Source organism: Rousettus aegyptiacus, unplaced genomic scaffold (assembly GCF_014176215.1).
Source record: "Rousettus aegyptiacus isolate mRouAeg1 unplaced genomic scaffold, mRouAeg1.p scaffold_m13_p_1, whole genome shotgun sequence".
Taxonomy (NCBI): domain Eukaryota; kingdom Metazoa; phylum Chordata; class Mammalia; order Chiroptera; family Pteropodidae; genus Rousettus; species Rousettus aegyptiacus.
The window spans coordinates 6,786,889-6,811,226 of record NW_023416284.1 but is presented as its reverse complement, the minus strand read 5'-3'; the positions used below and the strand labels follow the sequence as shown (position 1 = coordinate 6,811,226).

The window sequence follows — 24,338 nt, the reverse complement described above, 5'->3', positions numbered from 1 at the left end:
TGCCCGAGGACACACGGCCAGTCAGTGGCAGAGCAAGATTTGAACCAACACCGGAGGCATCTGATTCTGAGAAACGGACATCCTGGAAGAGTGTCCTCCTCTGCTAGGGCCTCGGCTAGGCCAGAGCTAGGTGCAGGGCAGGCCCAGCTGGTCACGAGCCCCTGCCTCCTCCTGCCACGAGGGAACGGGCAGCTAAGCCCAGGAGGCCTGGGGATCCGCAGGGGAAAGCTTCCCATGAATGCAGACAGGCCCCAGCCCGCTGGGTGAGTAATCATGGCTCGACACACCTCTAGCTACAGAATCCCCCGAACTTTAATGCCAAGGCTGGGAGGGCGGCTGGGGGCTGTGGTGGGTCTCGGGGGCTACACACACCTCCTGCCTCCAGCCCTGGGGTCCATAGGCACCAAGTGACTAGGCAGTGAGAGGCGCAAGGACCTCACCCCCACGCTGGACCGCTCCCGGGGCTGAGCATGACCCGAAGCTCACGGAGCTTCTGCGGGAGGGCTTGACACACTGCGGAGATGCCCCGGAAAGGGGCCATCACTGGTCGCAGAGGCTGGACCCTGCCAGGCTCAGGTGTGGCTTGACCGGGGCCTGCACGGAGCAGCTAAGGGTGGAGGTGAGGAAAGGTACCTCGTTCCCAGCCTGCGCCCAGTGGGATTCCTGGAAAGGGAGGCCTCAGGGCGCTTGAGACAGGTGTGTGCACAGAGGCTATCAAGCAACACCCACGACGGGGCACAGGAGGACACACTCCATGCTCGGCCCAAGAAAGGGGAGCGAGGAGCAGCCCTGGAGTGGTGTCCAGGGCGGGAGGAAGGCTACGCGGCCTGGGCCTCCCCAGCAGCCTATCAAATGCCCCTGTGCAGGGGCCCGGCTGGGCAGGGCTGGCTTCAGTACCCTTGGGGGCTGTGACTCTTGCCCTCCGGGCCTGAGAAAGGGTCTGAGGGTGCCTCTGGCGAGTCAATCGTCTGGTAAGCGCTGCGGTCCTGTGAAGGTCCGAGAAAACCTAAGAGGCGTGGAGATGGAGGGAAAGAAAAAATGATAGGTGAGGACTCAGGACATTCCAGTGAGTCCAAACCAAGATCCACTCCAGCGCCCCAGCAAGCAGGCCAGCGCTGGGCATCCTGGCACCCTGGACAGTGACGGCAGCCACAGCGCCAGGCCCCGCGCCTTGAGCACATGCTGTTCGTTCATTCCTCCCATCGCCCTACAGAGCAGGTATTTTTATTGCCCCCACTTCATAGATGAGGAAACTGAGGGTCCAGGAGATGAACTGACTGGCTTGAGATCACGCAGTCTGAACCTGAGGACTGAGATTCGAACACGGGCAGCACGACCCCCAAGCCAGGGCTCTTGGCCACGACACCTCGGTGCTTCCCCAAGCAGCGCATGCGCAAGAATCCGGACAGGGCCCGCCCAGCCCTGGGCCCGCGGCTCCCTCCAGCCCCTCCCCCAGGCGGGATGGACGCTAGGCTCCTACATCCAGAGGCCCCAGAGCCTGGCACAGTTGCGGAGGCCGAGAGCCGGGGCTGGCGGGGCAAGGCAGGTGGGAGGCGCTCGGTGCCCACGCTCCTCGCTCCTGTCCCTCCTCCGCTCATTCGAACAAGCCCCAGGGGCTCTGGGCCTCAGTTTCCCCATCTACCCAATGGGAGGAGAGTTACTGGCTCTCCCTCACCCCGGGAAGAAGCACAAGCCACTCCTGCCCTTGGCCCAGTCCCTCCGCCCCGCAGGGCCACCCTGGGCCTCTCTTCTCAATAGTGAGACGGAGAAGACCACACCTGCCTCATCCTACTTTTCTCTGAGATGGAGAAAGAGGATGAGAATGTGTGATGGAGAGAGCAGGAAAATGGCTAGGCCACCGCAAGGGGGAACAGAGCTCAGAGAGGCCGCGGGCGGGGCCGAGGGGGGCGGGGTCAGCGCCTCCAGCTGAGGCGTCCTGGCCCACACCAGCACCATCTCCTCCTTGGCCACCCAGACCGCGCACAAAGCAGGAGAAGGGGGGCTCCAGGGAGGGGGTCAGTGGGAGCTGAGAGGAGAAGGTGCCCCTGTGGGTGCCTTCGAGCCTCAGGCTGCAGAGCTGCCCAGAGCCGCCCATGGAACTGGATCACACCCCCAGCTGCATTTGTGCTCAAGCCTGGCTGCTGCCCCCAACTCTGCTTATAGCCCGATGCCAGGGAAAGGTCACGCCAAGCTGGGACAGCGGGGGAACATGGAGTTCCGGCAGCGGAGACCAGGAGCTGGCACATCTTCCAGCTGGGTGCTCAGCACTCATGCCAAACCCCTCCTGCGCGTGAGCTCTCACAGGCCGGTGCAAGGCCAGCTCACAGGGGCAGGGGCTGTGGGTTAGGCAAGGCGGAGGAGACACAGGAGACGTGGGGAGATGGCAGGCCTGTCGCCTGGCCCGGGGGAGGGGACTCGTAGCGGGCAGCAGGGTGTGGTCTCACCGGCGTGGAGCTGGAGCTCGCCCCCGCGCTCCCGGTACATGTGGTAGACCAGGCAGCAGGAGAACGGCTTGAGCAGCAGGCTGAGGATGGCCATGCCGGCGCCGAAGCGCTCCGTGTCCCTGATCTCCTTCCGTGGGTAGAAGATGCTGATGTGGACGATGTCCAGGAAGATGGTGACTGCCAAGCCAATCAGGAACTGCAAGGCGAGCCGGCGCATGGCCCAGCGGTGACGTCACCGGTGGGCCCTGCCACGTCCCCATCGCCCTCCCGCCACGGATACCAGACCGGAAGCCCCACGTGTGCCCTACTGTGTGCGTCCTTAGCATCTGCTGGAAACCAGCAGCTTGATGGGACTGCGAGGCTGGGGCAGGGACTCGGCCTAGACCCGGCCCGCGGCCCCACCAGAGCCCCCACCACTTCCTGTCGCCCCTGATGCCACGAGGAGGCAAAAACTTGCTTCCTCTGAGATGGAAGGTCCCTCAGACTTCGCCCTATCTGTCTCCATGGCCAAGGAAACCCCTTCTCTGTTATCCTGAGAGGCCCAGCCTCAGTCACACCGAGAGGCTATGCTGGAGTGCTCACCGCCCCTTGGGGCTTAGTAGGTGTCGGGAAGCTTGCCCAAAGGAGAGCTTGGCCGGGCTGTGTCCACTCTGACCTCACAAAGTAGAGGAGTTCTCTCTTCGTAGTCTCCAAGCCACATCCCTCCCTCCTAATGGGGGTCTTGAGGAGCATTACTGGGTACATGCTCCACCACCTTCGGGAAGTGGCCAACTGGGGCACTGGTGGGACCCCGCCCCGCACCTTTCTCGGGGAAGACAATGTGCTCCCTGAGCCAGGCAAGCAGAGAGGCAGGCCAGGCCAGTGAAAACACACGTGGGCTGGCAGCCTGGGTGGGCTTATCTGCAAGGCTTTAGAAAATGGAGAATGCGGACACAAGGAAGAGAGGGAAGACCGGAACGAGCGAGGGGAAGACCGCGCGGGGGCCATGGATCTTCCTGAAGCCGGCTCCCCGCGCTGCTCCCCAGCTCACCATGCTGATGGCGTCAATGGAGTCCCGCTGGGCAACGGCCCACACGCCCAAGGCCAGGATGGTGAAGTTGGCCCAGGCATACGGGCCCAAGAACACGAGGCAGCCCCTGCGGGAAGACACGCCTGAGTCCAGTCTGGAGGTGACCGCCACACAGGTGCCCACCCCCTCCCACACAGGTCATCTCCCCTGAGCTCCCGGGGTTCAGGGCCTGCTCTGAGGAGAGGCCACGGTCTGCCAGGCCACAGGGCACCTGTTCTCCCCAGCTGTGTGTCACAAATGTCAGCAAATCCCATTGGCTCTGCTTCCTAATTGGATCCCTCTGGTTCAAACTACCATCTTCTCCCACCAGGATTTAGCACCAGAGTCTGCCGCACTGGTCTCCTTACTGCCACTGCTGCCCCCTACAGGCCATTCTCAAAATAGCAACCAGAGATATCAGTCAGAGGGAGTCACTCCTCTGCTGAAAGTCCTGACAGTTTTCTGTCCCACTGGGAATAACACAGACTGTCCCCCATGGCCTATGAGCCCCGTGGGAGGTGCCCATGACACAGCCCTCCTTCACCTCCCAGCCACTGCCCGCGCCGACCCCTCTACCCTGGACGCCTAGCCCCTTTCTGTCATTTTAGTCTCGGCTCAAGATTCCTTCCTTGACCACCCAATTTTAAGTGCAACCGTGTGCCTTTCCAACACAATGCCCCCTCTATTTTATTTTTTTGGGTTTTGCTGCTCACTGATATGTAGTTACTTGTCAACCCAACAAAAATAAGAGTTAACACAGAGGCCTTACTAGTATCTCGCAGTTCTAAATGCTTTAAACTAACTCATTATGTGCATTCGTCTGAACAACTCTAAGGAGGAGGCACTATTATGATCCTCATTTTACAGGTGAGGAAACTGAGGCACGGAGAGGTCAAGTAACTTGCCCAAGATCCTGCAGCTGCTAAGTGGAGGAGCTGGAATTTGAACCCAGGCAGTCTGGCTCAAGAGAGTATGCTCTTACTCACCATTTTTACTGGGCCTAGGCTGCCCCAGTATGCAGTGAGGCGTTTCATAAATTTAAATGACATTTACCATTCAAAAAACACGTGCAGAGCAGTTAAATGCAGAGTGTAACTAGGCTTAATGGTCCCTGTAAGTAATCTCACTTTTGGGGTCTTAAGAGAGCAAGTGCTGGGGCCCCAGTCCAAACTCACCAACTCAGAAGTTAGAGGAGTGACTGAGAAATCTGTATTGGACCTCACTCTCTGAGGTCGTTAACCGTGGTTATCACAGTTCACATTATTCGCAGCCATTTACGTGCATGGCTCAATGGTTTCTGCTCTTGGTTTGGCAGAGAAATCTCCCCAGAAGCTCAACAGATAAAACGGCCGGCAATAACGAGTCAGTCCTGCAATCCTCGAGCCGCCCTGTGCGGCAGGCCCTGGGCAGTGTCTGACGGGCACGGCCTCGCTTCTCCCTCCTGGCTCCTGAGGAGTGTTCCGGCCTTGTGCCCATTTTACAGATGGAAATGAGAGGTGGAGTCGCTTGCCCAAGGTGACCCGGATGGCACATAGTGGAGCCAGGACATGACCAGGGTCCACCTGAATCCTGAGTCAGCCATCTCTGGGCGGGGGAGTGACGTAAGAGTAAGGGTCCACCCCTAAGCAAGTGACCTCCCCGCTGTGTGGGGCTCGTCACGCGTCTACTGGCTGAGCTGCTGAGCTGACCCACAGGAGGCACCTGGCCCAGTGGCCGGCACCTGGACGCCCTCGACAGACGTTAGTGGTTGTTACAGTTTACGAAGGTGTGCTCTCACCTTCCAATAACCTTAAAAAATCAGTGGGAGGGTCAGGAATGCTCGTGTTTTACAGGTGAGCAAATGACTCAGGGAATTTACGTGACTCACCCGAGATCTCAGACACAGAACCCTGAGGCCCACCCTACCGCTGCCTCGGGGAACGTGCGACATCAGCCCCCTGGCTTTGGCTCCTCAGACCTCCCAGATGCGAAGGCCTTGGGGAGGAATCGGAGTTCCGCCAAGCCCCGAAGGGCTTTGGGCAGTGTCTGGAGGAGGATGCGAGCTGCCGGCACCGCCCTGGGCCAGCCAGCTCCCCTGGGATGAGGGCTCGAAGCGCCTGGGAGGCAGTGATGATGAAGACCTCTGGGAACTGCCGGCCCCGCCCATTCTTGGGGTGTTGGGGGGGGCACTGCTAATGATGTTCTTGATAATGGTGCTATTTAGTTTGGGAACTGGCCTGGAGACGGGTGGACACAGAACCAGACACTTGTGGAGTCACTCACCAAGTCGTCAGCAGCCAATGAACCAGGAGGATCATCTGTGGCACAAAATGGGGGGAAGGGGGGAACAGGAGAAAGAGATCTGTGAATATGACCATCATGGCGGCAGAGAAGGGGGACGCTTTTGGAGCCAGAAAACACCGGAGGCCCCTGCCAGCACCTCAGAGGGCTTCACAGACGTCTGCTGAAGAGAAACACCGGCAACGGCAAGGGAACCCGGGGGAAGAGGCCAGGCCAGGCCCTGGGCGGATGCCACCTCACCCTCCCCGTTCCCTCGGGGCAGCTCGCACCCACACCTCTCCCACTTCCGAAGGCTGGAGGCGCCTGCAGGGGACCTGGGAGTCTGCTCTGGAATCGGAGGCCTCGGTGGGAAATGGAGGGGGTGGGGGTGGGAAGCTCAGAGAGGCTGATCCCTTGGGACACTGGCGCGGGGGTGTGGTGCGGGGCAGAGGGGATGCTGGGGGCATCCAAGGAGCAGGAGAGCAGCCGGGCGGCAGGGGCCTCGAGGGCCTCGAGGGCCTCGGTAGGGAGTGTGGCTTTCATCCTGAGTGCACGGAGGGCAGCCACTGGAGGGTTTTCTGCAAGGAAGTAAGTTGGTATGATTTACGTTAAGAGAAGAAACCCCTCTGGCTTTTTTCTAGATGTCGTGTGTCCTTAAAATAATAGCCCCCTCAACTCGAAGTGGTCTCCGCTCCTGGTCATCAAAAGGGCCCTGACGGGGACTCAAATAAAGGATGGAGCAGCTGCTGTGCGGGGGGCAGGGCAGCTGCCAGGTAGAGCTTGCAAAGGGGAGAACTCCGGAGCTGGCGACAAAGGGTCAGCCGGGCGAAGGGGGAGCGAGGTGTTCCAGGGAGGACGCACGGAAGCCCAGCCAGGGAGGCAGGACCCAGAGCCTTAGGGAGGAGGATGTGGCCATGTGGAGTGGGTGAGGGTGGCCGTGAGACTACGGGAGGCCAGGAGCCCCAAGTCAGGAGCGCCAGTGGCTGAGGGGTCAAGCTGGGAGCAGGGCATGCCGAGAGCCTGGGGCAGGGGCAGGGATGGCAGACACAGCGCCGATTTGCTGTGAAAGGCCCAGGTTTCTGGTCTGGTGAAAGGCAGAGGAAGTTGCCACCTGCCACAAAGAACTCTGGCTGAGGAGGGAAAAGCATTTCTAGAAGACTATTTATTGCACACCTACTATGTGCCAGGCCTTGTGCCAAACACCTTGCACCTTCTCTGGGCCTTGCATCAGTCTCTGGAACAGATTCTGTTATCATTCCCATATTACAGATGAGGAAGCCAGACTCGGAGTAAACAAAATTGATCAAGATTCCGCCGATGCCAAGCGGAAAAGCTGGAATTAAATTATAAGTCTGACTCCGGAACCAGTGCTCCTGCCCTTCATACCGGAGGCCCGAGCCTTCCGCTGAGGACCGTGGGCTCACGACAAACGTGGACATTTCCCACACACGGCAGGGAGGTAAAACCGGAGCCGAGGGCTGGGGCACCCCACCTTCGCCAGAGCGCCCAATGCGAGTGAACTAAAAGGGGTCTGGCTCCACAGTCCCCCCAAAACTCAGAAGACTAGAAACATAAGCCTGTAAGGACTGATGCACCCAACTTGGGGGTCCCAAGACTGACTGGGCCTGTACATCGCAGGAGGCCAGCTCTAGAAGGAATCTTCGCGATCACCTACCTCTGTATTCCTGAGCTCTTCCAGGCACCATTCTCAGTACTTCCTGTATATGAACTCATTTAAGCCTTACAATCCTCTGAGGCACCACTTTATAGTTGAGAAAACTGAGGCCCAAGGTCACAGAGCCGGTCAGCAGCAGAGCCAGGATTCAAACCCAACCATAAGCCAGATGTTGTCCGACCGCCAGGCTCTCTGGGCCTGGGTGGGTGTCCTCTCCCCATTTACAGAGATGAGGAAACTGAGGCAGGAAAGGCTTAGTCTTTCATGGGTTTCTTTTCCCAGAAGCTTAAGAGAAGTGATCAGATGGTTCTAAGTTTCTTAAACATTTACAGTTTAACCTGATGGCCAGAGGAGCAATGGCCCTCCCTCCCCAGCAGTGGACAGTCACCGATCCTGACAAGCATTTCAGGAATGAGGGATCCAGGGAAACCCCATTCAGAAGGAAAGTTACAGCAAAGGGAGACGAACCTCGCTCTGCATCAGGGGAAGAGGGGGAGCGGGGTGCTGAGGCCCTGAGGGAGTGACATTTCAGCCAAGATGGAAGTGGTGAGCGGGCGGGGGGCGGGGCAGAGGTTGACTAGGGGCAGAGAGAAAAGAGCTTTTCAAGCAGAAGGGACATCACCTGCTCCGTGGCAGGAGGGAGCATGGAACATTCCGAAAACGGAAAAGAAGCCCATGTGACTGGCCTAGAAGATAAGAGGAGTCGGGGAGCGGAAGGAAGCTGGGGGGCGAGCAGGGCCGGGCCTGGGCGGTGTGGGGAAGAATCCTGGTATTTGTCTCGAGAGCCAGTTGAACTGTCCACCACAGTCCACTTGAACAGGAGACCCTGCCCACGGGGCAGAGGGGATCCGCCAAGCCACACTGAGCGGCCCGCTGCAGCGGTCCCGGTACCCAGCTTTCAGGCTAAGAGAAGACGGGGGAAAAGGAGGCACAGGGAAGGCGGCTCCCATCACCATCTTCCTCCCGAACGTCGCCCCGCGCTCTGGTTCCTACGTCTACGCTGCGGTCCTTACCCACCGTGCACCCACGGGAATGCAATGAACGGCCCTGCGGAGCCCAGATCATTAGGGTGAGATGACAGGCTGGGACCCACGAGGGCAGCTGATCTGCAGGGAACTTGTGGGGAAATCACTCTGGATAACCTGAGACAAAGACTCTTCCCAGAGCCGGAAGGGCCTGTGAAACCAGTGAGCTAAGGTTTAAAGCCATACTGTCTCTTTGGGGGGGGAAACAATATAACCTGGACATTCGGCAGGTCCTCAGAAGACATACAGTCCCCTCTGCGTGACGTCCCTTTTGTTTTATAAATATTTAAGAAACTTCGTATTATCTGATCACTTCTCTTAAGCCCTTGGGAAAAGGAACTCACCGAAGACTAAGCCCCCTCTGCCTCAGTTTCCTTATCTTTGTAATCAGGCTTAGAAAGGTCTAAAGTTCAGGAAATCTCCAATAAGAAATTGACCCTAACCAGTCCCCCCCCCCCCCCCCCCGGAGCCCTGAGTAAGAACAGTGACTCATCTCAGCATAAAAATGGTGTTTGCTGGCTCTGGGGGCGGTTTCTGGTAACCAAGGGAATACCTGGGATTCTCAGGCCGGGATCTGAGGATGCGCCTGGGCAGCCCGACCTTTCCGGCTGGGCAAGAGGAAAGAAAGGCCTGACCCTTCGCCTCTTCACACAGTGCTCAGCCCAGAGGGGCTGCCAGGCTTTTCCGCATGGTGTCCACGTGTCTGTCCGAAGACCAACGGGCTGACGGCGGGGGGTTGTAGGATGCTGGACTGGGGGTAGGAGAGGAGGGTTCTGGTCCAGGGCCCACATCCCTTTGTGTCTGAGCCCCAGGTTCCTTCTCTGTGAAATGGAGGCAATACCTATCACCCAGATATCCCACAGGGGTGCCTCAACCGCAGAGACACGGGCATCTGGACGGCCACTGTACGTACCCACCTAATAACCAAAAGTACCTGGATGGGACGGGCGCTCCGTGACAGCGTTAACAGCACCTCCTGCTGCTGCTGAGGATCTGCCTGCCATGTTTCTACACTGTCTTGAACGCCTGACCCGTGTCATCCTTGCAACTACAGCGGGGAGGGTATTGATCCTGTTTCCCTTATGAAGAAACTGAGGCTGTGAGAGATTAACTGGCCCAAACTGTACTCTTACAAACAAGAGAGCCCAGACTCAAAGCTCGAACTTGGTCTGTCTGGTCTCAGTTTAATGCTGCATCACCTCCTTGACCACTGGGTCCTCCTCTTATCACCCTAGAAGACGGGGTTTATTTTTATCCTTTCACAGTGAGGAAACTGATACTCAGAGAGGCTAAGAAACTTGTTCAAGGCCACAGAGCTACTAAGTAGGAAAGCCCAGCCCTGGATGCAGGTTTCTCTGGCCCCAAGGCCTGTGCTCTATCCACTGTGCTACACTGTCAGGATCCAGAAGAGCAAGGGAAGGGCAGATGCAAATGAGGTTTAACATGGAGAAGGGAAGACCAAGGGGTCCTGTGAACTTGCCACCAGAGGCCCAGGGGGCATGGAGGGGGTACTACCCATGCGGTGGTGGACAGACCTCTCAGATCAACACACCGATCAATACGTGGCCAATACTCTTACCAGCCCTGCGCAAACGCTCCCTGACCTGTTACATGAGATAGTGAGATCCCCAAGGGTGGCTGAGGCTAAGGGACATGAGTCACCGCTGCCCCACAGGGGAGGGGAGTCAGGCAGTGGTTAACTGCATGAGTGCTGCAGCCAAATATACAGGTCCTGGCTCCATGCTGCAGAAACTGTGTGACCTCGGGTAAGTCACCTGACTTCTCAGAACTGCTGCTCGCTCTTCCCTAAAGTAAGGACAATATGCCTGTTTCACGCGGTTGTTGTGTGAATCTGGGGGCACAGGGAGGTGGAGAGGCTCGTGCGAAACACCTGACACAGGGCCTACCAGGTAGTCAGCCCTGGCTCCGCAGCTGTCCTCACTGCTGTAGGAAGCCGGCTTCCCGCGTCCTTACCCCAATGCTACACTTCGCACCACATCCCCACCCGCTTCCCAAGGGCCTCTTTCCACAGGACCTCATGAAGCCAAGTCTAGTCCTTCCTTCTTGTCACAGTGTCATTCCTGCAGTTCAAGACTGGCCTCACAGATGGGACTCATTTAGGGTCTGCCTTTTGTACAAAGGGCCCGGGGCAGCTGTTTCTTCTCACCTGGCACCACCGCCCACTCTGGCTGGGCACGAGCAGGCATTGGGCCATTTCCCAAGGAACGTACAAAATGAGTGAGGAGCGACTGCAGGTCCACGGAGTGCATTTCCCCAGCTCCCTTGGGGTCCCGGCCTCAGAACACCCCCACTTAAGTGCCAGCGAACGGGAAGTGAACAGCTGCCCTTTATGGGGCAGCCAGATTTAACAACAAAAATACAGAAAACCTAGTTAATTTTTAATTTCAGATAATGAATAATTTGGTACTAGGTCTGGAATATTGCCTGGAATATACTTATGCCAAAAAAATTATTCATTGTTGACCTGAAATTCAAATTCAACTGGATGTCCTGGATGTTACCTGACAAGCCTAGCTCCTCAGGGTCCCCCAGCACTTGTCTCTGACCAGTAGCAGCAAAGACTCTTAGAGACAGGGGGTCTTTTTTTCCCAAGTCAAGGGTAGGACCAGCATTTCATTCTGGGCACCAAAAGCCAGCACAGCTCACATCTGTATCAGAGCCATAAAGTTGCTCAAAAAAAAAAAAAAAAAAAAAAGACCCAAACAGACTAAGTTCTCCTGATGAACACAAAACTGTCAAAGCAGACGTCAGCCCTAACTAACTGGTGGCTAGGAAAGGACATGGCTTTGAAGTCTGACCCTGGTAGGCTCAAATCCTGACTTCGCCACTCAATCCCTGTGGGACCTTGGCAAGTTATTTATCTGATCTGAGCCGAAGTCTGCTCAGCCATGAAAGATGACAGTATCAGCTTTCTCGGAAGGTGGTTGTGATTAAATAAATAACCTGGCATACATGGATGCCCATGGAGAGAACTGTCTTCCTCCTGGAATCCTGCAGCTCTGTCCCCCGCCTCATTTTCTCTCAGCATCATTTTAGGCAAATCTCTACTCAGAGAAAAGGCAGTTGGCATTAACCCCACGCTGCCTGGAACAGTGAGTGTGGATACCAAGAGACCTCAGTTGCCCTCACGTAAATTTCTTCCCAGCTAAACCTTCAACCCAAGCCTTTTCCCTCACTCCAGGACCTCTGCACGCAGCTGTTGACCAGAAGCTTCCGGGAGAGTTGCCCAGAGGAGTGTGATTTCGGGGAAGTCTGCCTGTGTGAAGTCACAGCACAGACCCGTCTCATAGCCCACACATGGGTGATGTGCTGTTTCGTAGTCATCTATCTTTTGGATCCCTTTGGGACTGGACACCCCACTGCAAACCGCTTTGTCGCCAGTGAGTAAAAGCACATTCCTGGATATAGTCTCAAAGGAGACTGCAGCAAGACCCAAAACGGCAGACGTGGTCCAAGGTTCACACCCTCGTGACCAAAGCTCAAGGCCACAGTCCCTCTGTCGCAAACTGTGCCAAGAAGCACAGAGGTCTGGGGTGGGCGGGGAGAAAAAGTACAGCCACTGGCATCCGGAGGCGCTCAGGAAGCCCCTCAGGAAATGAAGACACCCCAGGAAGCCCTGCAGTGTTTACCTAAGTGCACAGAATGGGGGTTTTCTGTTTTTAAGCAACTTCTATTGGAGTTTGTGGGGTTTTTGTTTGTTTGTTTCTAAGGAAAGAATTTTGCGTTTATAAATTTTGGGAAACGACTTGTCTGGGAACATCTGATTTTCTTAACCGGATTTAGCAAACAAGGGAGGCCACCTGGCGTTTACGGGAGGCCAGGTGAGAGGTCTAGCCCCATGGTGTCGGGGACGTGTCCGGCCACCAAGCCCCTGTACTGGTCTCAGTGGGCCCCTCCCCCGCGCCTTCCTCTTTCTCCGGGGAATTCTGGGCGCGTAGGCCAAAGCGGTCGTCAGGGGCCGGGACCTCCCAGCTGCAGGGGGCTGACTCCGGGAGGGGGCGGCCCTGTCCCTCCCCTACCGCCTCCGGTTTCCTCGCAGTCTCCCCTGCTGGCCTTTTCCTGGCTCCCTCTCCCTGCCACGGTATGTCTGCCCGTCTGCTTCTCACCTGGGGTCTGTACATTCCCTTTCTCCCCATCCTTTCTCTTTCCCAAACTCTCGGTCCTCTCACCTCTAAAAAGCGAACGCCCCGCACACTCGGGGAGACGCGCCCCGCGCCCGCCCGCCTGCGGCGTGGCCACCCCCGCCCCACCCCGCCCCGCCCGTCGCCACCTTCAGGTTCACAGCTGGCAGCTCCATCCCGACCTGGGCGGAAGGCACCTGCGCGACAGCCGCGGGGGCTCCTGGGCGCCGAACTCGCCAAGCGAACTTGCCAGCCCCGCCCGGCCCGCCGCCTCGGCTCCAACCCCAGCTCAGCTCCGGACCATGTGAGTCGGGTCACGTGATCGCCGTCCGGTTGCTAAGAGACGGCGTTGGGGTGCACGCGCTTCCTCCTGGCTCCCAACTCCCGCGACTCAAGGCTCAGGCAGCTCCTGGAGGCGGCCGGAGAACTTCAGGATTTCTGTCTCAAAGGGCGCGATATCTTGCCGAGTTACTATCCCAGCAGGTGGACTGACGGGACCGCGTGCAGCCAGGAGAACTTGAGAGTGTGTGCAGGTGCAAACCGCGGATGTGGCAACCGCGGGCGTCTCATCCCTTAGAGCATCCTCTCTCCTCCATACTTTCCAGTGTTAAACTGGAGACATTTACAGTACCTACCTCATAGGATCCTTGTAAGGATAAATGAACGAATTCATGCTGTTAGCGAAAAAAATTATTTTGATACTTGTTAAAATGGTAAGAGAGACTATGCAGGACTGTTGGAAAAAGGATGTTGCAAGGGAGGAGAGAAATCACGCTTAATTATGAACGCAGCGAGGACAAGTGGAGATTCATAGCCAGCCAAGCAGCCGAGTGAGGAGGCAGTGGATGGAAAATTACTGAGACACCAAGGGTAAGGGGATTCTTGCTAAAGGCAGGTTACAGATTTAGACACCAGAGGTGGGGCGTGAAGGACTTGATGAGATACTGAGGGTGATCAGACGTCAAGGGCAGGGGGATTCTTGCTAAAACTAGACTTTGCAGGCCCAGCAAGAACAGGATGGACACAGAGGCCAGTTTGAGGCCACGTTGATGGGAGGGCCCAGGGGAGCCTAAGTAAAGTTTGGTGAGGGATGGCGTTTTTGTCAAGGTAAAGCGCCTAGAACAAGTGCTGGTGCTTACTAAACAGGCAGCACATGAAAGATGCTGCTATCATCAACACGCAAGGGGCTGATGGTTGACTCCTACTTGAGTTAACATACTGAAAGCTTTTTAAAAATCTAGCTGGAAGAGCAGCAGGACACACCTGTCTCCAGAAGGAGAAAGACTAGAGAAGATTCTGCCAAGACACCTGTTTGATCCTTAATCATGAATGGAAGAAATTAAGGAAAGAAAGGGCTGTCTCAAAGACTGTTGACCACCCCCAAACAGAAACACCAATTCTCACTAACTACCTCCAGCCTCCTCTCCACCCATTACCAGAAAAAAACTTTCGTTTGGAGAACACCAGCTTTCATTTAGAGTTACCCGGGGTTGAGGGGCCCCTGGAGTCCATTTGAGAACTTGTTCTTCTTTCTAGGAAGGGAGAAACCATTGAGAACCTGCAAAACTGTCTGGGTGGGTCCCCAGATCAGAGCAAGACACGTACTCTCTTCAGATACAAAGAGAGCATTTTTCTGGTCCCACTGGACTAATTTAATGCCCTATTTGGAGACACAGCCCTCCAGCCCAGGGGCAGAGCAGCACAGCATCTGTCATTGTAACTGAGAGCTGTTGATTTTTAGAGACCAGCCTAATGGATACATCTAGTTTGATTTTTCAGAAAAAACACAAAAACAGAGCTCTAGGACACAAGAACGGAGTTCGAGTTCTGGCTTTGTCTACTTTCTGGTTAAACAACCCGAAGGGTTGTTAGGATTTGTTAATACATTAAAAACATTTAGAAGCGTTCCTGGCAGACAGTAAGCTCTAAATCAGGATTGGCTATATTATTATTATTAATTATTAGTTAATTATTGTTAATTATTGTTATAAGCAGAGTACCTAGAAAAGAGTAATTCCTCAATAAGCATTGGGTATTATAACATTGTTATTAGAGTATTACTTAGCAATTTCGTTCTAATATTCCCCATCCACCCCAGATCCTAGAGGTGTTTAATCCAAGCCCGTAGGTGTGTAATAAGACCATGATTGCCTCGTAAGGAGAAAACGCAAAACAACTCCTGGGATAGAGCTGATATTTATTATGAGTTTATTTTGTGGAAAACTGTGAAAGTTCTCATCATCTCACAACAAACGCATGCTGTAGGTACTACTCTTATCCAGAGCGACAGGTGATTGAGGGTAAGTGAAGTTAAGAGGTTTGCCCAAAGGCACATCACTAATTGGTGCAAAACCCGGCTGGGGGACCAGGCAGGTCTGGCTCTAGGACCCTGACATTCAGCCACTCATCTCCTCTGTGCACAGCACAGGGACTCATCTCCTCTGTGCACAGCACAGGGAAATACTGCCCTGGGCTCAGACGCAAAGAATGAAGGGAAGAATGGGAAGACAGATTGAAGCCAGATGAAGCACAGGCTGGGTGTGTGGAATGTCCTTGCCACTCACTGAGGCTGGGTGTGTGGAATGTCCTTGCCACTCACCCAGTGACGCTGCATTCATCCCAGCCAGCTAGGGCTGAGGGGCGGCGAGGGAGGACAGGTCCAGCCAGCTAGGGTGGGGAGGGAGCCCTCCGGAACAAAGGAAAGTGAAACTGTTCTCGAGCTAGGGTTCCTGCCGTGACTCAGTCGTGGCCATGGAAGGACAAACGGACCCCCACAGAGCACATGCCACAAGGCTTTGGGGTCATACTTTTCGAGTGAGCACACTTTGGGAAGTTTAAATTTTTCATGTCCCTCACCAATCCTGTCTGTCTCTTCCAAGTTTTATCTTTGTGACTTCAACAAAGAAACCGACATGAAGAATAGATTAATTTGTTCGTTCATTCATTCATTCAAGGAATAGTTATTGAACACCAGCTTGGGTAAATATCTAGGGGAGGAATGGCTGAATTCCACCATTGGTAGAATTCCGCCATTGGAATTCTATCTGTCCATATGGCAGGCATATATTTGGCTTTTTAAGAAATTGCCAAACTGTCTTCCAGGTTGGTTGTACAGTCCGATCTTATTTTCTTTGTAGCACTTATCAATATCTGTGAGTATCGCCCAGCAATTTAATCGTTTACCTGTTTGTTGTCTGCCCCACCCCCAACGAGACTGCAAGTCCTAGGAGGGTCTTGCAACCTCAACACTTGCCTGGCGCATAGTAGGTGCTCCTGGAATGAACCGACACACACCAACTGAACAAGTTTGTGTGTGCCGCTTCTTCCCATCACAGGCACCTGGAAGACCTGCCACCTGACTCCTTGCTTTTCCACTCATCGCCCAGGCTCTGCCCAGGAAGTCACTTGGTCAATGCTGCTGGTTATGGAAATGGCAGGTATGGGAAGCAGCCACAGCCATTTCTGTCCTGTGATTGCTTGTGTCCTTTAGGTAAAAATATTTTGTGGATCCCTGCCCTGCTCCCTCCCGGCAGAGTGACCTTGGGTAAGTTATTCAGCCTCAGGGTGATTATGAGAATCACACAAGATAATTTACATAGAATGCCTGGCACAGCTCCTGGCACTTTGTAAATGCTCAGGAAGCAAATAGGTACCCCGCTGCTATGAAAAAAATAAATAAATAAAGCAGCATCTTTCAGCATCTCTCAGCATCTCCTGGTCCACAATAAATGCCAGGACTGAAGCAGCAGGAAAAGGCCCCTTTTCCTAGAAGCGAATCCTGGGAGCCAGCCCTCAGCAAAGGACTCATCAGAGCCCCCCAACCTCGACCCCCTAACACTGCCACTTTTTATCTATGAGACCTTAGGTGAGTCATTTAACCTCTGAATTTTTTTTCTGCATCTAAAAAAACAGGTACAGAAATAGCCAACCACAGGGCTGCATGAGACATGATGGAGGCATCGAGTTTAAAGGTTTTGAAGTGATTTCCAGTTGTCCTTTGATCACCCAACAATTCCGATGTGGCCCGGCCATTTTCTTTTCCAAGTGGGTAAATCAAATGAACAGAAAATCACCGAAACACTGTCTGTCAGGCCCGTGAGCCTGTGAGGAAGCAGGGCCCTCCACGAGAAGCACGTCGAAGAAGGGTCCGGAGGACAGAGTGTGGCCCTTGGTGGCACAGGGAATGTCACTGGGATTTAATCTGGAGACCTGTCCTCCAGCACTTCTGCTTAGCTTGTCACAAACGTGCTGGCTCTGTGTTTCTTGGCCTAAATTCTGGCAGGATTAGAAAAGGCCTGGCGTTTTGTTGGTCAGTGCTGTCCTTTGTATCTGTGGACATGATCTTCTTTTTCTCTCTGAAGCCGGTTGGTGGAAGCAGAGGGAGCAGGAAATGGGCAGAAGGGAAGGAACTGGACGGAACCCTGCGGATTGGAGTCAGGGTGGCTCTGGCTCTCCTGGGCTCCTACACTTCATCCCCTGTCCTTGGGCCCATACTCTGGTTTATGCCAAGATCCTGAAAGTATCAAGTGGCATTATGACTTGTCAGTAAAATCACCCCAACGTTCACTCAAAGCAGGAAGGGGACTTGCGGGGGGGTAGGGTGGGAGGGGCATGCCTGGAGGGAGTCAAGGTGGGGGAGTCTGCTACTTGCCTCTTCCGGGTTTTCTGGAGGAGCCTGGATGTAGTTGGCAGGTGTGGGAGCCGCTTCTCCAGAGGAGACACTTGTATTATGACTAGCCAAAACGAAGGGGCGCCAATTCAGAACAGTTTGTCCCAATGGCACAGAATCGAAACAACGCCGCATCCATCGCTGACTTTGATAGGCCCAGCTAGGCTCCTCGAATACTCCTCCTTGAGCCTGCCTTAAAACGCAGCCGGCAATCCCTGGTGTTCCCATTGCTTCGCCAGCTCATCGGAGTCCTCTGCGAATTACTGCTGGATGAGCCTCATCTTGGCGAGTCTTCACCAAACACTTAGCGATGGTACCGTGTCCCTTCGGAGACCTGCGCGCTCAAGTCGGGCATCGGGGAACCCATCAGAATGCCCCGCGGCCCCACTTGGTGAGCATGGGAAGAGCAGAAAGGGAGACTGCCGGGGTCCCGATGGATTCTAGGAAACAGTGGCTGAGTTAGGCACCAGCCAGAAAGAGAGGCTGTTGCCCGAGACAAGGACAGCCCCTCGTCTCCCTGCAGCTGTCTAGCCCTGTCCTATGCCGTTTCTTCATTCCCCTTTCCTACTCCAGCAATCCTCTTAATGTCATCACGTGCACGTGTGCACACACATGCATGCACGTGCGCGGGTGTGCGTGTGCACGCGCACAGGTCCTCTTTAAATGTGTGCTGACCCCTTTCCGCCTCCCGCTGCCTGTCCCCGTCCTGTCCCCATGTCCCAGTTCTCCTTCTCTCTGTCTAGCCTTCTGGCTCTCCATGCAGATAGGGTTGGAATTCCAGGACATCTGAGATTGCTGAGACACACAAACAAGGCCAGCGACGGCTGCCGAGCCCCACAGCCCCCACGGTGGCTATCTGCCGTGGGATAATGGCTATCTGCCGTGGGGTTTATCCCGGGGTTTGCTTTCAACCCTCCGGGGTTTGCTTTCAACCCTCCGCTGCTGGGCTATCTCGCTGCTGGGCTATCTCACCGGAGACGGCTTCCTGGCTGGCTCTGCTCAGGCTCCATGAAGTCTCACCTCCCCTGCGTGCAGGGAGGGGCCTGGGCAGGGGGAGAGATAAGAGAAGAATGAGGAAGCAGGTGGTAGGGGCGGGCAGGGTGCCTCCAGGGGTTCCACCAGCTGGGAAGCCCCTGGGAGGAAACCTGACCCCCTCCTTCCCTGAGGAGCCCCTCAGGAGGCAGCAGGAAGGTCATGCAGGTCAGTTCTGGGGCCTGCTCCACTGAGGTCCTGTCGCCTGCTGGCCTCGCCCCCAGCCTTGGTGATCCTGTGAGCTGGGGAGTGTGGGTGGGTGGGTGGGGTATGAGGATAGGTGACCGACTCCTGGGAGGTGCTCAGGGAACTCGAGGCATTTGAGAGAGAGCATGGGGTGGGTGGACATAAACAGGCTTTGGAGTCAGGGAGACTTGGGTGGGGCCCCTGGTACCTCCGCCATTGCATTACTTCGACGAGTGGCCTTTATTTCTCGGTGCTTTGGTTTTCCTCTTCTGCAAAATGGGATCCAACAATTTCTGGCTGTATGGGAGGATGAGTGCCTCATGCAGTGGATACAGCTCAATAAACAGAGGCCAGGGTTGTGTTCAGATGGATGCATTTCCTCTAAACATAGACAGTGCTCCTCCCTTATCCACACCCCCTTGTCCTCCATCAGACATTCCAAGGCCCCCAGCACATGCCCAAAACCATGGAGAGTGCTGACCCCTATATATACTATGTTTTCTCCTATATATGCATACCTATGGTAAAGTTTAGTGTATAAATCAGACACAGTAAGAGATTATCAGTAATAAAATACAATTATAACAATATACTGTAATAAAAGCAATGCTAATGTGGTCTTTCCCTCAAAATACCTTATTGTGCTGGATTCACTCTTCTTGTGTGATGCGAGATGACAAATAGCCTACACGACGAGATGAAGTGAGGTGAACGAGACATTATCAAGTAAAGTAAGAGTGACTTGAACATAGCACTGCAATACCATGATCGTCGGTCTGATAACTGATGGCGTTAGAGTGACTCGCGGAGGAGGTATCGTATGCAGTGAGGAGGTACTGGACAAAGGGATGAGTCCCCTCCTGGGCGGGACAGAGTGGGACGGCTAGAGACGTCATCACGCTACACAGAAGAGCTTGCAACTTAACACTTATGAATTGTGTTTATTTCTGGAATTATCCATTTAATGTTTTCGGACCGTACTCGACGGCGGTTAACTGAAGCCACGGAAAGCCACACTGTGGATAAGGGGGGGGGGGGCTGCTGTATTTCACTTGGCGCCAGGCCCCGACACAAGGTCAAGGCTGGGGACATGGAGAGACAGACAGTTCAGGGTCACAGCGCGCAGAGCTGACCAACCTGCCCCACTGTGCTGACCAGTCACCAGTGTGGATGGAGCCCAGGTTTCCTGCCCCGTCTTCCAGGCACAAACGTGGGGTTCAGGATACACAATTATGGGGGGGTGCGATGAAGGGAAAGGGGTACCTCCGTTTAGCCACTTGCCTACCTGTCATGTGTCCATCACATCACCCCTCCCCCACTCTGCTCCAACCAGAATCCCACGTCCCAACACTGAGTAGACACCATCTGGTCACACCAGGAGTACATGACAGAGGGCGGCCGCTGCTGCCACCTGACGCTCAAGCTGGCGAAGGAGCGGGTGAGGACGCCCAGAGCCCACAACGTGCCCGAGACCGCCGAGCCGCACGCCTGGGTGCTGCGGCCCGGAGTCGAACCTGGGGAGCCACGCCCCGGAAGCGCCCCGCGCGAGGGCCGGTTTTCTGTGTCAGCTCGGCCTGGCTGTGGGACCCGACGGTCTAATCACACACTAAACTAGGTGTTGCCATGAAGGCATCGCATGGACTTGGTCAACGTCTACCAGCAGTTGACGTCCAGTAAAGATCACCCTCATCCCATTGGGCCATCAGAGCCCAAGCCGGGACTCCAGGAGAAGCGCACCCGCAAGACTGTGACGTCAGCTCCCGCCTAAGCGGGGCCTGCTGGCCGGCCCTTCAGATTTCAGGCTTGCTGGCCCCTACAGTACTGTGAGCCAACTCCTTAGAATACATCCATAGAAATACATGTATAAAGAGGAGATGTATAAATACATAGACATTTAGAGATGGATAAAAATAAATATCCTATTGGTTCTGTTTCTCTGGAGAACCCTGGTTAATACTCCCTCAATCCAGCCACGTGATCCCTTGGGGGCAGCACCCAGGCTGCCAGCAGAGACCCGAAATCCTTGTGGCCTTGGGTTCGGCTGGCCTTGACCTCTCACTTTAGCACTATTCTGACCATTGTCAGTAGAAATGGGTTTGAGCTGACATCTCAGGACAGAAGGGGCTTTCAGAAGCCCAGCATGCCTATCTGTAACCATTGACCCAGGGGTCAGCAGTATAGATGAGGGGTTGGCAAAATATAGCTCGTGGATGGATCCAGCCCGCTGCCCTTCTGTATAAATAAAGTTTTATTGGAATATAGCCGTGCTCATCCGTTTGTACTTGTCCATTTTCATACTGTCGGTGGCTGTGTTTGCACCGCAGTGCGGAGTTGAGCTTTTGGGACAGAGAGGGCGTGACTTGCAAAGGCTGTAGGAAGGGGGACCATCTGGGCTCCGTTCTTGAGAACTGTCTCCAGTGGCAGGTTCGCCAGCTCCCTGGGGCCTGAGCAGGGAGGAAGTGAGTTCTCAGGAAGATCTGATGCAACAGTTCTCAAACCCGGGATGGGGGTGGTGGGAGGCTCATCGAACATGCAGGACTGAGTCCAAGCCCATCCCTGGAGATTCTGAGTCTGAACCCCAGGTGGAGCTACGAAGCCTGGTTTTGCTCTTCAAGGGATCCTGATGCTGGGGGCTCCAGGCCCACGTTTTTGGGAAACCCTGGGTCAGCATTCTTCCCCCATCCAGGTGGTAGGAGCCAGTCCCTCAGCGGTACCCCTGCGGAGACATCAGGCCCTGGAAGCGCATCCCACATATGTGGGATGGAGAGTCTGGACCCCGCCTTGGCTTCAGGACATAGAGCCACTGAGAGCCATACACAGCCCTGCTCTGATCAGCTAGGCCTAGCAGGGCTTGGTCAGCAGAACTGGTAGTGTTGGCTGGAGCTGCCACTGAGACAAGAGATGTCCTTCCTGGTGTCCAGTCAGGCCACCCCCTTGCCAGTTCCTGTCCTTTCCCAAGAGGGCATCTGAGCATGCCCATGCCCAGCGCCAGACAGCAGTGCTTTGTGCCTCCCTATCCTGCCCAAGTTGGCATCTGCTTTTCTCCACACATGGCCACATAGGCCTGGAAGGAGGCTGCCGGAGGCCGGCCTGCAGTGACCAGCCTTATTGTCACTTTGGGACCTTAGCTGCCTCAACCCTAAAATGGGGAGGGAGATAAAAATACGAAACTCCCACCCAAGAGATCTGGTTAAAGGTCCATGATGAGGTCCTGTTCACCTGCTGACTGCTTAGCTCAGACCAAATGCTCGATCAAAGGTGTGCGTGAATGTATGAGATGTGACAGGAGAAATACGAGGCCGATGATGCCCTAACAGTGCTCACTGCCTGCACAGACAGACCATCTCCTGGAGGGGCAGACAGAGGCAACAAGTCAGCTTATTAACCATCATCTCTTTATTTACAGCTCGAGAGCACATGCAACACGCCATCACAGGACTACAAGGGCACAGGACCGCACCCCGCCCCCTGCTACCCCACACTTTAAAGAGGAACCACAGCCCCCCAGGGAATTTCCTAAGAGAACACTCAGGGACTGAGGGCCCCAGGACCAGGTGCTCTACTTGATCTCCTCTAAAAATAAAGACTAGTTCCACCCGGAAGGAGGGCCTCAGAGCCTGCGAGTTCATCTTTGCTGGTTATTAACTGAGCAAACAGATTTGCCCGCTCACACCTGAATGCAAATGCCCCTGAATCATCCCAATGGCCCTGACCCAATAGTTCTGTATCCTAGACCTGTCTCTCACTTTATAGTGTACAAAAATGGCCTGGAGAACTCGTTAAAACCTACACAGCTGGGCTGCAGCCCCAGAGATTCTGATTCAGCAGGTGAAGCCCAGGGTCCTGCATTTCTACCAAGCTTGCAGGGGATGGCACGCTGCTGACCTGGGGCACCCTGGGAGTAAGGAGGGACCGGAAAGCCTCCTGCACCCAGCAGAGGCCACAGATCCTAAATCATAGCACCCATCCTGACGCAGGATGCAGAAAATGCACTCCCTGCGAAGAAAGCCCCTGGTCCTCAGAGTCACCGGTTCCTGCCGGCCCTCCCCAGCACACACACACCCTTCTCACAATCTCACATGGGAGTGAAGGTCATCAGAGGTGATGTGCTTCTTCCAGCCCCATGAAACCCCTAGAAGGCTAAATGGTTTGCTTTTTTGGCCCCTCCCACCCATTTTTGCTGTTCTGTGTGTTTTATAAACATGTTCTTTGCAGGTTATATGTGTCTCCACCATCTCTTCACCTGAAAAGTGACCCCCATCCCAGGGGGCTGTGCGCCTACCACTCAACCAGTTTTATTGGCTGCGTCGAATATGGCTTGAAGGAAAGCTCCATGGGCAGTGGAAGGGGCCATGGCTTTGCGATTTGCCTTGTGTCTCAGTCACTCCCCAAAGGGCAGGCGAAGCTGTCGCTTTCCCATGAGGCTTGGCCCTTGTGTCTGCTGATCCTCAGCACATTCCCGGTAGGCCTGGGAGCCACTCTTGGCATTGCCAGAAAAATCACGGAAAGGCAGCCCCGTGGGAACGGCCAGCGTCTCTGGGACATGGCTGTAAGAGTCTGAAGGAGGAATGCAGGAGGGCACAGGTGACTGTCCCGCAGCTATTGGTTTCATTTGGCCCCTGGCTCACTTCTCCCCCCACGGGGTATATTTTTAAAACTCGTGAACCTGTTATCACAAAGCCAGCCACACCTCCAGCTCTGCCTCAGTGCCTGGAATCCGATCATGCTGCCTCGGGCTGAGTCTAGAGCAGTTTTGCAAACCTCTTTGACCAGAGAACCTACGCCCTCTTTCCTAATGGAGCATCTCATGGCCCCCGTGTTCCAGGGGACACGCCTCGGGGAAGGACCCTGAACGATGACTTAGAAATGATCTTTGAATATGCAATGGATCAATTATTAAAAAACAGAACACCTACTAAAATCGTCCTAGAAAAGAGAAGAGCTAACACTGGGCGCTTATTACATGCCGGGCACTGTTCGAAGCACGTTATAAGGGTTTTGCGATTACTTCTCACAACACCCCATGTCAAGGAAAAGTTGCCATCCCCATTTTACAGAGGAAGAAATCAAGGCAGAGACCGTAGAAACTTTTCTAAGGCCATGAAGATGGTGAGAAGTGGAGCGGGCCTTTTGTCACCAGGTGCATGCCCACGGTCGGTGGGACTGAGAACCGGTCTCGGGCCCGGGCGCACATTAGTGTCACCTGGAGAGCTCTGAAACCACACGAAGCCCAGACACAACTCAGACCGATATAACCAGAATCTTTGCACGTGGGTCCCGGGGCATCGGTGCCTTTAAATGTTCCCCAGATTATTATAATGTGCAGCCAAAGTTGAGACTAGCAGGCTGGGGCGGGGATCTGCAAACTGTGGCCTATGGGCCAATTCCAACCCACTGGCTATTTTTGCGTAGCCTACAAGGTAAGAGAGGTTTTTTACATTTTTAAATGTGTTTTGGAAAATCCAGAAAAGAACAATGTGACATACAAAAATTATATGAAATTCAAATCTCAGTGTCCATAAATAGTTTTATCGGAATAGAGCCTAAAATAGTTAGCTGGCCCTTTATGGTAAAGTTTGCTGATCCCTGGGTTAGAGGAAACAGGCTTCTATATCAGCGGAAGAAATTTAAGATACATCTAAGGAAGAACTTCCTGCCAGAGAAGTTTGTTAAACACTGAGGGGACTTTGGGGCCCCTAACTCTGGAGTTAAGAGGATTCCATTCCCGCCCCCCTTTGCACATGCCAAATGGAGGTGGCTGGGCAAATAAATGGATAGGCGCTGAATTTGCAACCATAGAACTCTCCTGTGAGGCCCTTCAGCTTTGTCCTGACTTTGTTTCCCATTGCTGATGTCCA

The 24,338-nt window shown here is 54.6% G+C and overlaps 2 protein-coding genes across 5 annotated transcripts; one reads left to right on the top strand and one right to left on the bottom strand.

Moving 5' to 3' along the window:
• Positions 1 to 290: 290 nt before the first annotated feature.
• Positions 291 to 12,851, bottom strand: LOC107513093 (angiotensin II receptor associated protein). Of its 2 annotated transcripts, none has more exons than XM_036228733.1 (5): positions 12,743 to 12,851; positions 5,755 to 5,789; positions 3,475 to 3,580; positions 2,445 to 2,640; positions 291 to 1,006 (listed from the first exon to the last, which is right to left on the bottom strand). In XM_036228733.1, the coding sequence occupies exons 1-5, from the start codon at positions 12,767 to 12,769 to the stop codon at positions 891 to 893; spliced, it is 480 nt and encodes a 159-aa protein (XP_036084626.1). In that variant the 5' UTR covers positions 12,770 to 12,851; the 3' UTR covers positions 291 to 890. The 2 variants fall into 2 exon arrangements, with proteins under 2 accessions (XP_036084626.1, XP_036084629.1); XM_036228736.1 differs by lacking the exon at positions 12,743 to 12,851 and adding an exon at positions 11,334 to 11,466.
• Positions 12,089 to 18,122, top strand: LOC118609365 (proline-rich receptor-like protein kinase PERK9). Of its 3 annotated transcripts, none has more exons than XM_036228722.1 (4): positions 12,089 to 12,897; positions 15,929 to 16,030; positions 16,506 to 16,637; positions 17,502 to 18,122. In XM_036228722.1, exons 1-4 carry the CDS (start codon positions 12,311 to 12,313, stop codon positions 17,704 to 17,706), a joined length of 1,026 nt encoding a protein of 341 aa, XP_036084615.1. In that variant the 5' UTR covers positions 12,089 to 12,310; the 3' UTR covers positions 17,707 to 18,122. The 3 variants fall into 3 exon arrangements, 1 of the variants encoding a protein (XP_036084615.1); XR_004953362.1 differs by having other exon boundaries at positions 12,821 to 12,897; positions 15,807 to 16,030; XR_004953363.1 differs by lacking the exon at positions 12,089 to 12,897 and adding an exon at positions 12,985 to 13,126.
• Positions 18,123 to 24,338: the final 6,216 nt, after the last annotated feature.